This window comes from Silurus aristotelis, assembly GCF_946808225.1.
Source record: "Silurus aristotelis genome assembly, chromosome: 18".
Lineage (NCBI taxonomy): Eukaryota > Metazoa > Chordata > Actinopteri > Siluriformes > Siluridae > Silurus > Silurus aristotelis.
In genome coordinates this window covers 19,070,369-19,082,868 of record NC_139591.1, presented here as the reverse complement: position 1 = coordinate 19,082,868, position 12,500 = coordinate 19,070,369, and the positions used below count along the sequence as shown (strand labels likewise).

At 37.0% G+C, this 12,500-nt stretch overlaps 2 protein-coding genes across 2 annotated transcripts in view; one reads left to right on the top strand and one right to left on the bottom strand.

Moving 5' to 3' along the window:
* LOC310741107 (cornifelin homolog B-like) overlaps positions 1-12,500 on the top strand; it is a gene marked incomplete at its 5' end in the record, with an annotated part of 164,197 nt that overhangs the window by 27,540 nt on the left and 124,157 nt on the right. The gene's annotated exons all lie outside the window — the stretch shown is intronic.
* nlgn2b (neuroligin 2b) overlaps positions 1-12,500 on the bottom strand; it is a 63,560-nt gene that overhangs the window by 7,139 nt on the left and 43,921 nt on the right. Inside the window, exons 4-5 of the mRNA XM_083568512.1 lie at positions 11,322-11,471; positions 1,969-2,154 (exon numbers count right to left, since the gene is read on the bottom strand). Coding sequence (XP_083424638.1) covers positions 1,969-2,154; positions 11,322-11,471 — 336 coding nt within the window. The remainder of the gene's footprint in view (positions 1-1,968; positions 2,155-11,321; positions 11,472-12,500) is intronic.

The window sequence follows — 12,500 nt, the reverse complement described above, 5'->3', positions numbered from 1 at the left end:
GATTTCTAAAAATGTCTTATGGTTTCTAAAATCTTCTCGTTAAACTTTATCTTTAAAAATGAAATATTACATTTATTCTTCGGCTGTTGTTTCTATGTAAAATATTTGTATATATTCAGGGTGTGGAGTCAATGTAAACAGGTTCAGTTATTCCCACAGTCTATGTGTCTATGTGTGCGTTTGTGTGTTTATTTTATTGCTATTGTATAAATGTATTACAAATGATGACCCACATTTATGAAGTACAGCAGGTCTCACACACACACACACACACACACACACTCACACACACGCACACACACACCCACACGGACGCACACACACACACACACACACACACACACACACACACACACACACACACACACACACACATGTCCTCTGGGGTAAATCTGTGTATGGATTATAGTATATGCATCACACGGGATGACCCAGATACCGCAGACTTCAGACGGAAAATTAAAAAACAGAGTCGTCGTTTTTGTACAGAATAGTTAGGTGGGTATAATTATTGTCCTGATAATTAATGTGAAGGATTCAATTATTAATAAATTAGAGATGTTGTGTGTTTCTGTACTGTTGTGTGCTAAAAAAGAATCATATAAAAATAAAAACATGAAGTGAATAACACTGATTATCTCTTCATCATGGCACGTGTTAGTGGGTGGGATATATTAGGCAGCAAGTGAACATTTTGTCCTTAAAGTTGATGTGTTAGGAGCAGGAAAAATAGGCAAGCGTAAGATTTTTTGCTAGTTTGACAAGAGCCAAATTGTGATGGCTCCAAAACTGCAGCTCTTGTGGGGTGTTCATTTTCTGCAGTGGTCAGTATCTATCAAAAGTGGTCAATGACAATGCCCCTGTGCACAAAGCCAGCTCCATGAAGATATGATTCATGAATTAGAGTGGAAGACCTTTAGTGGTCTGCCATAGAGCTCTGACTGCACCCCAGGCCTCCTCACCTCACCAACATCAGTAGCTGACTTTACTAATGCCCTTGTGGCTAAATGTCCACAAGCATGATGTAATAAAAGTGTGTGTGGTGTTATCCTGTTATGTGAAGAGCAGTCTTTAGATTCTGCCATTAAATATTAATTACAATCTCATACATTAATCTCTCTCTCTCTCTCTCTCTCTCTCTCTCTCTCTCTCTCTCTCTCTCTCTCTCTCTCTCAACACACACACACACACACACACACACACACACACACACACACACACACACACACACACACACACAGTGCCGTATCCCCCCCCCCCCCTTTAGTTCCTGTCCCTATGAAATCAATTAAAAGTCAGTTCAGATGCAGCTGAATGCATCATTCTCTCTCTCTCTATCTTTTGCTCTCCACACACACACACACACACACACACTCACACACACACACACACTCACACACACACACACACACACACACACACACACACACACACACACACACACACACACACACACACACACACACACACTGCTGTAAATCAGTCACACTGACACAGAATCATTGTCTATCTCAGACTGAATGGAATACAAACACACTCACATCACAACGCTTCACAGTTGATTATTTTCCACAGTTGAGTCCCCCCGCATGTGTGTGTTTGTGTGTTTGTGTGTGTGTGTGTGTGTGTGACAATAACAACAATTTTTTACATTTATTAAATTAAGGAATTTGTTTCCTGCTGATGTCAAGAATTAGAAAATAACTCCCTTTTTTTTAAAAGAAACTTCTCCATATCCGTGAACGAGCCGTTGCTATAGAAACAACAATGTATAAGAGTGAGAGGCATTATATAAACCTCGCACTACTGTAAGAGCCACTGTTATAAGGAAATCATCAACACCTTCGGACCAATCAGGAACCATAAACAGCGACAGGTCCGTTGATCAGAAACATTAATTATTTGATGATGGTGATGATGATGATGATGATGATGATGATAAGAGCAGCAACAAGAACAATGACTCACCTTCAGAGTGATGTGACAAAATGAGTAAGTTGACGCAGGACGCTCCGGCACCTGAGCCAAAGATGGTGATCCTCTCGTGGTCACCTCCAAAATGGCCGATGTTCTCGTTCAGCCAGCGCAGAGCCTGGATTTGATCCAGCAGGCCATAGTTCCCTTTTGCCGCCTGATCGCCTGTGCTCAGGAAACCTGCACATGTTTATCAGAATTCAAGACTTAAAATTTACATTGTAAGTATGCTTTATGAGACTTTGCCATAAGACTAATACAACCTGACCTACTTAACCTGACCCTGTGTTATTACAATCCAGAAAAATATACTTTATGAACAAAAGTATTGAAACACCTGAGTTTTCCATCCATATGTGTTTTCCCCCAAACTTGAAGGTACATAGTTGTATATGAAATCTTTAGCATGAAATTGTCCTTTCTCTTTAACTAGAAGACCCAAACCTGTTCCAGCATGACAAAACCCCTGTGCACAAAGCCAGCTTCATTAAGATATGCTTTACATGGACTGGAGTGGAAGATATTGAGTGACCTTCTATAGAGCTCTTACCTCAAACCTTTGGGATGAATATGAACGCTGACTGCCCCCAGACCCCAGTCCTCCTCACCTCATCTACATTATTACTTGACTTTACTAACACCATTGTGGCTAAATGAGCAAAAATCTGCACAAGCGCACTCCAAAATCTAGTGGAAAATCTTTCCCGAAAAGTGGAAGTACTTATAACAGCTAATGGGGCTTAAATGTGGAATGAGATGTTTAAAAAGCACAAAAAAATATTGTGATCAGGTGTCCACAAACTTTTGTCTATATATTGTATTATTACTATATGAAATTATATATTATATATACTGTATTAAACAGTTTGTCATATAAAGATTACCCCCCCCACCTCAAAAAAATCAACAAAAAACATAAAAATTCTTGTCTACATTAAGTAATAAATTTAACGCAAATAGAAAAAAGGCACAAAGGAGTCAGAAAAAAACAAAATTCTGAAGCTGTTCATTTTCTTGGTCTGTAAGTGACTAAACCCGGCTTGGACTCCAAAGACTCGAGCGTTAGGCTCTTAATTGCTCCTCCTGCTTTTAGCCAATCAGAGCATGCCGAACTGTACTGCGCTTGTGTTAGAAACGAATGATAAAATCTTGCTAATACAAAAAAACACATAAGCATTCAATAACAGACGGAATAAAAACGGCTCTCTGAGCACAGATACAAGGCTGGGAATAATAATAATAATAAAAATCTGTCGCTCTTACGATTTTACCATAATGTCTTTGAATATTAAAGTGAATTAAATTAGAGTGAGTGTGTCATGGCCTATGGTCCGAATTTAACGCTACATAAATTAATAAAAAGGGGTGGGGGGAGGGACGTTTCGAATTGTATAAAAAAATGGAGAGGAAAGAAAGGCTTTTTAGTGAGGATGAAAAGGGAAAAGAGAAGGAAAGACGAATGAAGGGAGAAAGCGAGGGGAAAAAAACAACACAAAAATAGACATAAAAGCTTAAAAGCACCCTACGAGACTGTTAGACTGAGTGAGGGCACAGAGATGGAGAACGACAGAGAGAGAGAGAGAGAGAGAGAGAGAGAGAGAGAGAGAGAGAGAGAGAGAGAGAGAGAGAGAGAGAGAGAGAGAGAGAGAGTTTTTTCATTTATTGAAAAGGGACAAGACAGAAAATGTGAGTACTATAATCCTTTTGCACAAAAGCACCATACACACAATACACACTCTGCAAGTATACAATGTTATAAAAAATGAAATATGATGGCCCTCAGGGTTCTGCTTTAGGCCCATTGTTGTTTCCCACTTCACCCAGACTTGATTTTGGTATGCAGAATTTTTTCATCTTCAACCTCTTATTTTTCCACTGGGTAATTACTTAATATTGTTTTGAAACTAGCAGTGGTACACTATATTAACAAAAGTATTGAGTTTTTTCCATTTATGTGTGGCTCTTTCCCAAACTGTTATCACAAAGAATTCCTTGTATAAGATGTCTTTGCGTAAGTAGCATTAAATTCTTCCTTTCACCCAAACCTGTATGAATGAACACAAATCTCTACAGGCACACTCCAAAATCTAGTGAAATATCTTCCAAGAAGAGTGGAGGTTATTATAACATCAAATGAAGACTAAATGTGTAATGGTATTATCAAAAAGCATTTATGAATCCTATGGTCAGGTGTCCACAAACTTTTGTCCATATAATGTCGATAGACAAAAAACAGTCTAAATTTTAAACTAAATCTAAACTGATACAAACAATATTCATGTAAATTTGCCTAGTTTTTGAAGTGTTAAGATTAAAATACATACTTTTAATTGGTTAAATAATGAAATTAAAAACAGCAGCTTGTAAAGGTCAATGGTTGATTTATTACAATTAAGAATCTGTTTAAAATACCAATTTACATTTTTATCATTATTAAAACATTAGGAAAGATGCACAATAACACATGAGATAACTCTAATCCCAAGGAACATTTTATTGTGAGCTAGCTGTCCTACAACAAAATTCAGAGATTGGAGTCAATTCATTAGTTGTATACAGGTTATATTATAATATAGAATAATATAATAATATATGGCTGCCTTTTAAGGCCCTCTTCTTAATCAGGGGGATCCATTGCATCTCAGTCAGTTCCAGAGAACATTAAAAATGCTCTGTAGTCCACATTTTGGGGAATTCTGTTTATCTATATTGTATGTGTGTATGTACATAATCTCTATCTGTGTTTCTAACTCTAAATAAAAACACTGTGTAAACCTGTTTACTATTTTCATCTGTTTCAATCTGAGCAGGGTGGGGCAGGGCCAGAAGTGGGAAGTAATGAAGTACAAATACTTCGTTATTGTACTTAGATACTTTTCTGGTATCAGTACTTTACATCACTGTTTATTTTTTAGACAACCTTTTACTTTTACTCATTACATTTGTACTCAAATATCTTTACTTTCTACTTCTTACATTTTTAAAACAGTTACTTTAGTTTTAATCTATTTGGTGAAATGTCAATATTTTTTCTTCTCACTGTTGACACTTCTCAATCTTCCACTGGTGTATCTTTCCTGGCTCTCACACACCACAGACGTAGGCTAGTTTATGAAGCTAACAATAAGTACAACAAGAAGTATGGGGTTTACATATATGAGACAGAGGGTGTCAGTGATGTAAACATGATCATCATCATCTTTACTCTGCTTGTGTTCTATATGGTGGATGTTTAGCCTGGATACATTCATTAGATAACGACATTTGAAATTAGTTTTTGTATTAATATATTAATTAAGGCTGTCAAAATGCAAATTCATTTTAATGGCACAAATCTTTTTTAACGCATGATTAATGCAGGTGCGAATTTCTGGTTAACCATTTTTTATTAAAAATATAACTAAGTAAATATAAGAGCCAAAATTAAAACCTTCAGAGCAACACATGTTCAGTCACGACGTTCTTTCTTTACTCAGATATAAAAAATAAATAAACCACCAAAACCAAAATAATTGTTTTCATCATAAACATGTTTTACTGAATATTTTACCAATGTGCTAAGTCTCAAATCAGCACCAAAATCTGCCATGGTGCACACATCCACAATTAAACCTCTGGGGTGGCATTTTTTCCTCATAACACAAAAACCATCTTTTTTGATCGTACAGATAAAAGCAATACATCATTCGAATCTATAAAGAGTCTAATTTTATTTGTATGAACTCACAATAACAATGAAACACTGTGCTGTTTTAAAAAAAAGAAAACAGACCGGGGGCGCTCTTTACCGTCATCTCTCTTCACAGACACACAAATAAAACACCCCGAATCTCAGTGAATATTTGCCCCAAAGACATAAAAAATATGGGAATAGAAAGCTTGAAATGTCTATTTCTAAATAATCCCATTCACATAAAATACAATTATTATCTGAATATGTAATCCGTATGAAAGTTATTTATGTAATTTACGTAATTTAAAACACTATAATTACTTTAAAACATTTACAAGAATATTTTGTTTACATGCTCTATATTGAGTTTTATTTTTACTAATAATAGACATACATTTGCATAAAGCATCAATATTTGTCCATGGCCATGATGACTAGAGTATAAAAAAAAGGAAAATATTAATTTAAGGTACATTAAGAACAGATAAAAATGTGCGATTAAGTTGCATTAAATCGTGAGTTAACTTATGGCAATCATGCAATTAATTGTGATTAAATATTTTAATCGATTGACAGCCCTAATATTAATATGATGTGACACCAGTTACTAGCGTGACACTAAAACAGGTAGTAGTAATGGCTACTTTTTACTGAAATACATGTCAGAGCCCAAACTTTCCTCACTTTAACTTAAGTAAAAAAGGATTATCAGTACTTCAAATTTGACCAGAGTATTTTAAAACATGAGCATCTGTACTTCTACTTAAGTGAAGGATGTGTGTACATTTGCAACTTTTGGGCAGGGCATTATGGGGCAGAGCATGATGTGGTCAGAGGGGTAAATATTCTGTACAATTTGTTCTTAATCTTTATTACAAAACAAACAAATATGTGTTTTGGACATGTCTGCTTTTGGAGGACATGTCTGACTGTGGTTGGTTGCCAGGCAACAGCAACAAAACAGCACCATGGAAGGTTAATGTGATGCTGTGTGTGTGTGTGTGTGTGTGTGTGTGTGTGTGTGTGTGTGTGTGTGTGTGTGTGTGTGTGTGTTTGTATCTTACAGTAGTTGAGCTGATCTGTCCATCACAATCCATCCATCCATCCATCCATCCATCCATCCATCCATCCATCCATCCATCCATCCATCCATCCAGCCATTCATCCATCCATCCAGTCAACAATCTATTCAACCAACCAATATCATTTAACAAACTATTAACTTATACACTCACCTGTCTATTTTTTTTTTTTATAATACCTTGGGATTAATTAATTAAATTCATCCATCTTTCTTTCTGTCCATTTATATATACAAGTCCTATTCATAGGGGACTGTCTATTTAAACTATCAAATCATCAATCTATCAAACAATCCATCTATCCATTGGTTAATTAGCAGTTTCTGTTCTTTTCTCTGTATCTACACCTCCTGCAGAGTTGGAGCGCTTGCTAACTTTAGCGCTGATCACCGCATTCTGAAGCCAAACTTATAAATATTCACTAACTAATCATTTGGACACTGTGAACCTACATCCTTTGTTCCCAATAAGTTGAGAATCAAGAGAAAAAGACATGGAGGGAAAATGAAAAATAGAAAAATGTAGTAATAGTATGCTAGTAATTCCCTTAGCATTATTCTATAACAACACTATAAATAATGAAGTCACTAAAACATCTGGTGCAGATTTTGTACGACAAACAGCCATAACGAGGCTGATATCATGCAGAGAACTCATTGTGACTGAGTTACTGTAGATCTAAACATACGCCAGTGATTTTATTTCCAAATCTTTCTGTGAGAGCACAAGCATCATTTGGGATATCTTCAAAAGTGCAGTATATAAGAACATAAAAAAGAATAGCTTCTGCACCGTGCAAACCATTTGGGACACAAACTGACTTGTTTGGAATTCACATGCATATCTACCTTGATTACTACAATGCATAATGTAAAATAATACCTCAATTATGCTACAGATTTTTTCTACAACTGCTTCTATAACGCACAAAGTTCACTATATGGATATATACTTCACTATACGGATATTTAGGTCTTTATAGGTCGCAATATATAGGACTTTTTGACATTTAGCTAATTTGGCCTACAGTACACAGTGCCCTGTGTGACTAAAACTATAGACTATCTAGTGGACTATATAGCTAATGCAGATCTAGGTGTGATGCAGGTCTATATCTCATTCGGCATTCAGGTACTTACTCCCAATAAAATGGTTTCTACACTCTACATTATGATATATATGAACAATATGGATCCGTTTGGAAAGCAGCACTGTGTCTCACTTGAAATTTAGCAACCTAGTCCCCATAAAATAGTGTGCACGCCCTACTTAGTGCACTTTATATGAGCAATACAGATACATTTGGGAAGAAGTCTGACTCTGGTTCAACATTTAGCAACCTAATCCCTATAAAATGGCTTCAACAGCCTACCTAGTGTGCTATATAGCCAATACAAATTAGTTTGGAATGCAGCCAGAGTCTTACTAGATCCATTTGGATGGCTGCCTGATTCTCATTTGGCATTCAGTTAAGTAAAGCCTACACAGTGGATTTTACAGCCTGCCTGGTGCAATATATGACCAATGTGGGATCCGATTGGGATGACGCCTGACTCTCCATTTTTAGTGAGCAATCTATTCCCAAGACAATGGCTTTAACAGCCTACATAGGGCACTATATGACCAATACCGATTCATGTGGGATGCAGGCTGTGTATAATTTGGCATTCAGGTATCAAATGCATTTGAAAGTCGTTTTACATTCTACAAAGTGCACTATATGTTCAATATAGATGTTGTTCGAATGCATGCTTCGTAGTGACTTATAGTGACTCCTACTCTTGCTCACTACATAACTAATACACATCTATTTGGCATTCAGCCCCCTACTCTCTAGACCAGTGATGTCCAAGCTGATTTGATTTCGCAGACCATGCTATATGAGAAAAATAACCAAAAAAATTTCTTTTGGAAAAATGCTTGAAAAATAAGGATATCATGTCTCTTATAAGAGGTCACTGAATAGCTGCATAAAGCATTATGCTCTATTGTACAATATATTGCATTGTTTTTGTACTATAAGTTTCACTAAACTAAGATTTTTTAATAAAACTGCATTAGATTATCAGATTACAGAGTTTTCTTTTTAATGTATTTTTAAATACAGAATCATAAATATGAGAAACAATGACAACTTTAGTTTAGCAAAATGCAACATTTATTTGGCCCCAGTAAAGTTTGATTTTTGGTTTTTGATTTTTCTCCTTTAATAGTAGAAAGGTTGGGATCTGCCCTAGTCAATGGCATTTTCAACATACAGTGCAATTTATAAGACCAATACAGATCCATATGAGATAAACCAGACACCAATGTTGCATTATTCTGTCACAGTGGTTTCTTAAGGCCACTTTATAAGCAATACAGGTTCATTTGGGAGTCTCCATCCTATATTGGTTCTGAGATTAATGCAAGGCCTAGCGTTAAAACACCTCAGATTTACTGTACATCAGGTCAATACAGATCCATATGGGATAAAGCCAGACTCCAATTTCTGCCACAGTGGCTACCTAGTGCACAATATGAGCAAAACAGGAATATTCGGGAGTATCCATCCTTTATATACTGGCTCGGAGATGAATTTAAGGCCCAATGTTCAAACACCTCAAACTTACTTTACCCGACATTGCATAATCACACATCTCCAGGCGACATCACAAGCAAAGAACACAAACGCCTAAGATTGAACACGCAATCCTAATTTGGGGATGTGAAGCTTGCCGGAAGCATCCAGAGGAAAAAAAATAAAGCAGAAGAAAGGTCTCGTGTGGAATTAAGCAGCTAATTAGGGTAATCTGTTTCTGCAAATAGAGCGCATCTGATAAAGGGATCAAGAATGAGATGAGGAGTAAAAGACAGATGAAAGAAAAGTGAATTGATAGGAGGATGATGAGTGAGAATTAAAATAATGGAGTACTGTATCAACAAACTGTAATACAAAATGTGCATTGTTGAGTTTTTGTAAATGTAATTGGCTCACATCTTAACTTGAACCCAAACATCAAAGAAGTGTGGGGGAAATGGTGGGCGGGAAAAAGGCACAACTGAGTGTTATTAAGAAAAAGAAGGAAAGTATAAAGGAACAACATGGAATAGAAAGACAGAAATAGAGAGAATTACACACTGGGATAGACATTGAATCGGCGAAGGGAGCCCCCCTCCCCCTCGTCTCTCGTTCATTAATTAGTTAATGAGTAAATTAATTGGAACAGATGGCTGTGCTCACATACCAACAAGTCTTTGGCGCACTATGGATGGAGTGATGGAGCGATAGCGGGAGGGAAAACAGAACACTAGCAACAGAATGCATTAAAAAACAGGCAAGGAATATCTATACACCTTTGGCCTCATAAAGAATAAAGAATAGTCCCACCCACCAAATTTACATTTATGGAATTTGGCAAAGGCCCTTATCCAGAGCGACGTACAATTATTTAATTTATAAAGGTTGAGGGTTAAGGGCCTTGCTCAAGGCAGCTTAGTGGTGGTGGGATTCGAACTCAGGACTGTTGATCAGAACACCAACATCTTAACCACTGAGCTACCTCTTTCCTTCACCCACACCAAATCAGATTCCTTGGTTTTGGAAAAACCTATGTCCTCTTCAAATGTACCCTGAGGTAACCACAGCAGAGGTGATGGACAGAGTCTGCCCTGTGCCCACTCCCCAATTACTATCAACCAACCCAAAACCACACCCCCTACCCCTTTCTGCCCTCCTGGAAACCAGTAAAATGTAGCATTGTTTATGACTTTGTCAAATGGAAGTCCTAAGAGGCCATGCATTATAATATTTTTTTTCTTTCTTATTTTCTTATGATCATGACTTGATTTTCTCATGATCATCATCATAACTTCACTACACTTCAAAATCAAATATCTTACTTTATATTCAAATTTTTCCATTTTATTTATGAATGGATCAAAACTTAACTGGTCAAGCATGCAGCAAGCCATTAATCAGGGTAGAGCATGCGCTCTGTTTTGAACTTGTTTTGACTGATTCTTTGTGGTATCTACTTATAACTTACATACATTTCAGTGTCAGTTCAACAGCAAGCAGAACATTTTGAGAGTAATACATGATGGAAGAAACTCCTGACTCAAACAGAAGGTTTTGGGCTCATGATAATTTTAATAAATATCAATCAGTGTTTGACTCATTAATATCATTCTATTAATAGATCAGTGTGCTCAGAGTAACATTACTTTTACTCAAATGAAAGTTTAAAATAGCACTTTTGTTTTTATTTGAGTAATATTTTACCGTGTGTATCTCTACTTTAACTCAAATACATTATTTGTGTACTTCGTCCACCACTGAAAAAATAACTCGGTATGTTAAAATCATGAGAAAACAGCAAAGTGTGTGTGTGTGTGTGTGTGTGTGTGTGTGTGTGTGTGTGTGTTTGGTCATTCCACATCATGATCATCTCCTTTATTTAATTTTTAGCTTTACTGCAGAGCATAAAATGCCCTATAGTTTATTTTGAGCCCATGTCTCCAATGCCATCTCTCTCTCCCAGTTTATCTGTTGGTGTACTAGTAGTATTTTCTTCAGGTGATGAGGTCGTTTCTGGTGATGTCACACTTACCTAGAACCCCCAGCCTGTAGTTCATGGTGACAACGATGACGTTGCCGTAGGCAGCAAGGACACTCGCGTCAAACATGCTGCCTGCTCCCTCCATATACGAGCCACCGTGGATGAACAACATAACCGGCTTCTTCCGCCGATCTCGGATATCTGTGAAAACACACAATCACACACACACACACACACACACACACACACACACACACACACACACACACACACACACACACACACACACACACACACACACACACTTTTATTTAGGGTTTTATTTAGGGCTGCACAGACAGTAATTTTCATAAGTAAGTGTACTTGACACATTAGGGTGATGTGTGTGTGTGTGTGTGTGTGTGTGTGTGTGTGTGTGTGTGTGTGTGTGTGTGTAAAAGAGAGAGAGAGAGAGAGAGAGAGAGAGAGAGAGAGAGAGAGAGAGAGAGAGAGAGAGAGAGAGAGAGAGAGAGAGTTCTCCTTAGCTCCCTTTCTTGATCACTTACAGTGATTTGCTTTCAGGAATGTGCCTCTCTCTCTCACACACACACACACACACACACACACACACACACACACACACACACACACAAAAAAACACATTTTGTGATTTGTGGCTCTTTTTTTACAGCTTGATTCAGAGGACACAAAGTGACTTTGGATCGAACTGCAAGGCCCAACCTGAGCATCTAATTGTGCGAAAACATCTGGAAAATTTTTGTATGTGTGTGTGTGTGTGTGTGTGTGTGTGTGTGTGCATGTGTGGGTTGGTTACACAGTTTAATTTTCCTATACACACTGCAACCAATACCAAAATGGCATAAAAGGAACGTAAAAAAAATATCTATGTATCTGTGCTCCATTAGTGATGTCTGTCAGAGTTCTACTATATCACAACTATTCATGTCAGTGTCATTTCCTTTGTGAAATCTACACAGTATTTATATTAAACTAGGATGCCTAGGTGTTTTCCTGCAGTCTGATATTGGATCAGCATGTCTTTCTTTCTCACATGCGCTCTTACAAATCATAAGTACATAGTAATGTCTGAGGGTTTCATATTTGTTCCATTGGTGAAGTCTTTCTGTTTTGCCCTTGTCTTTTTTATTTTCACTATATTAGAAATATATGTTACTAAAGCTAGACAGCATCGGATGGTGGTCTGTAGGATGGTTTTGGAGGTAAAGAAGA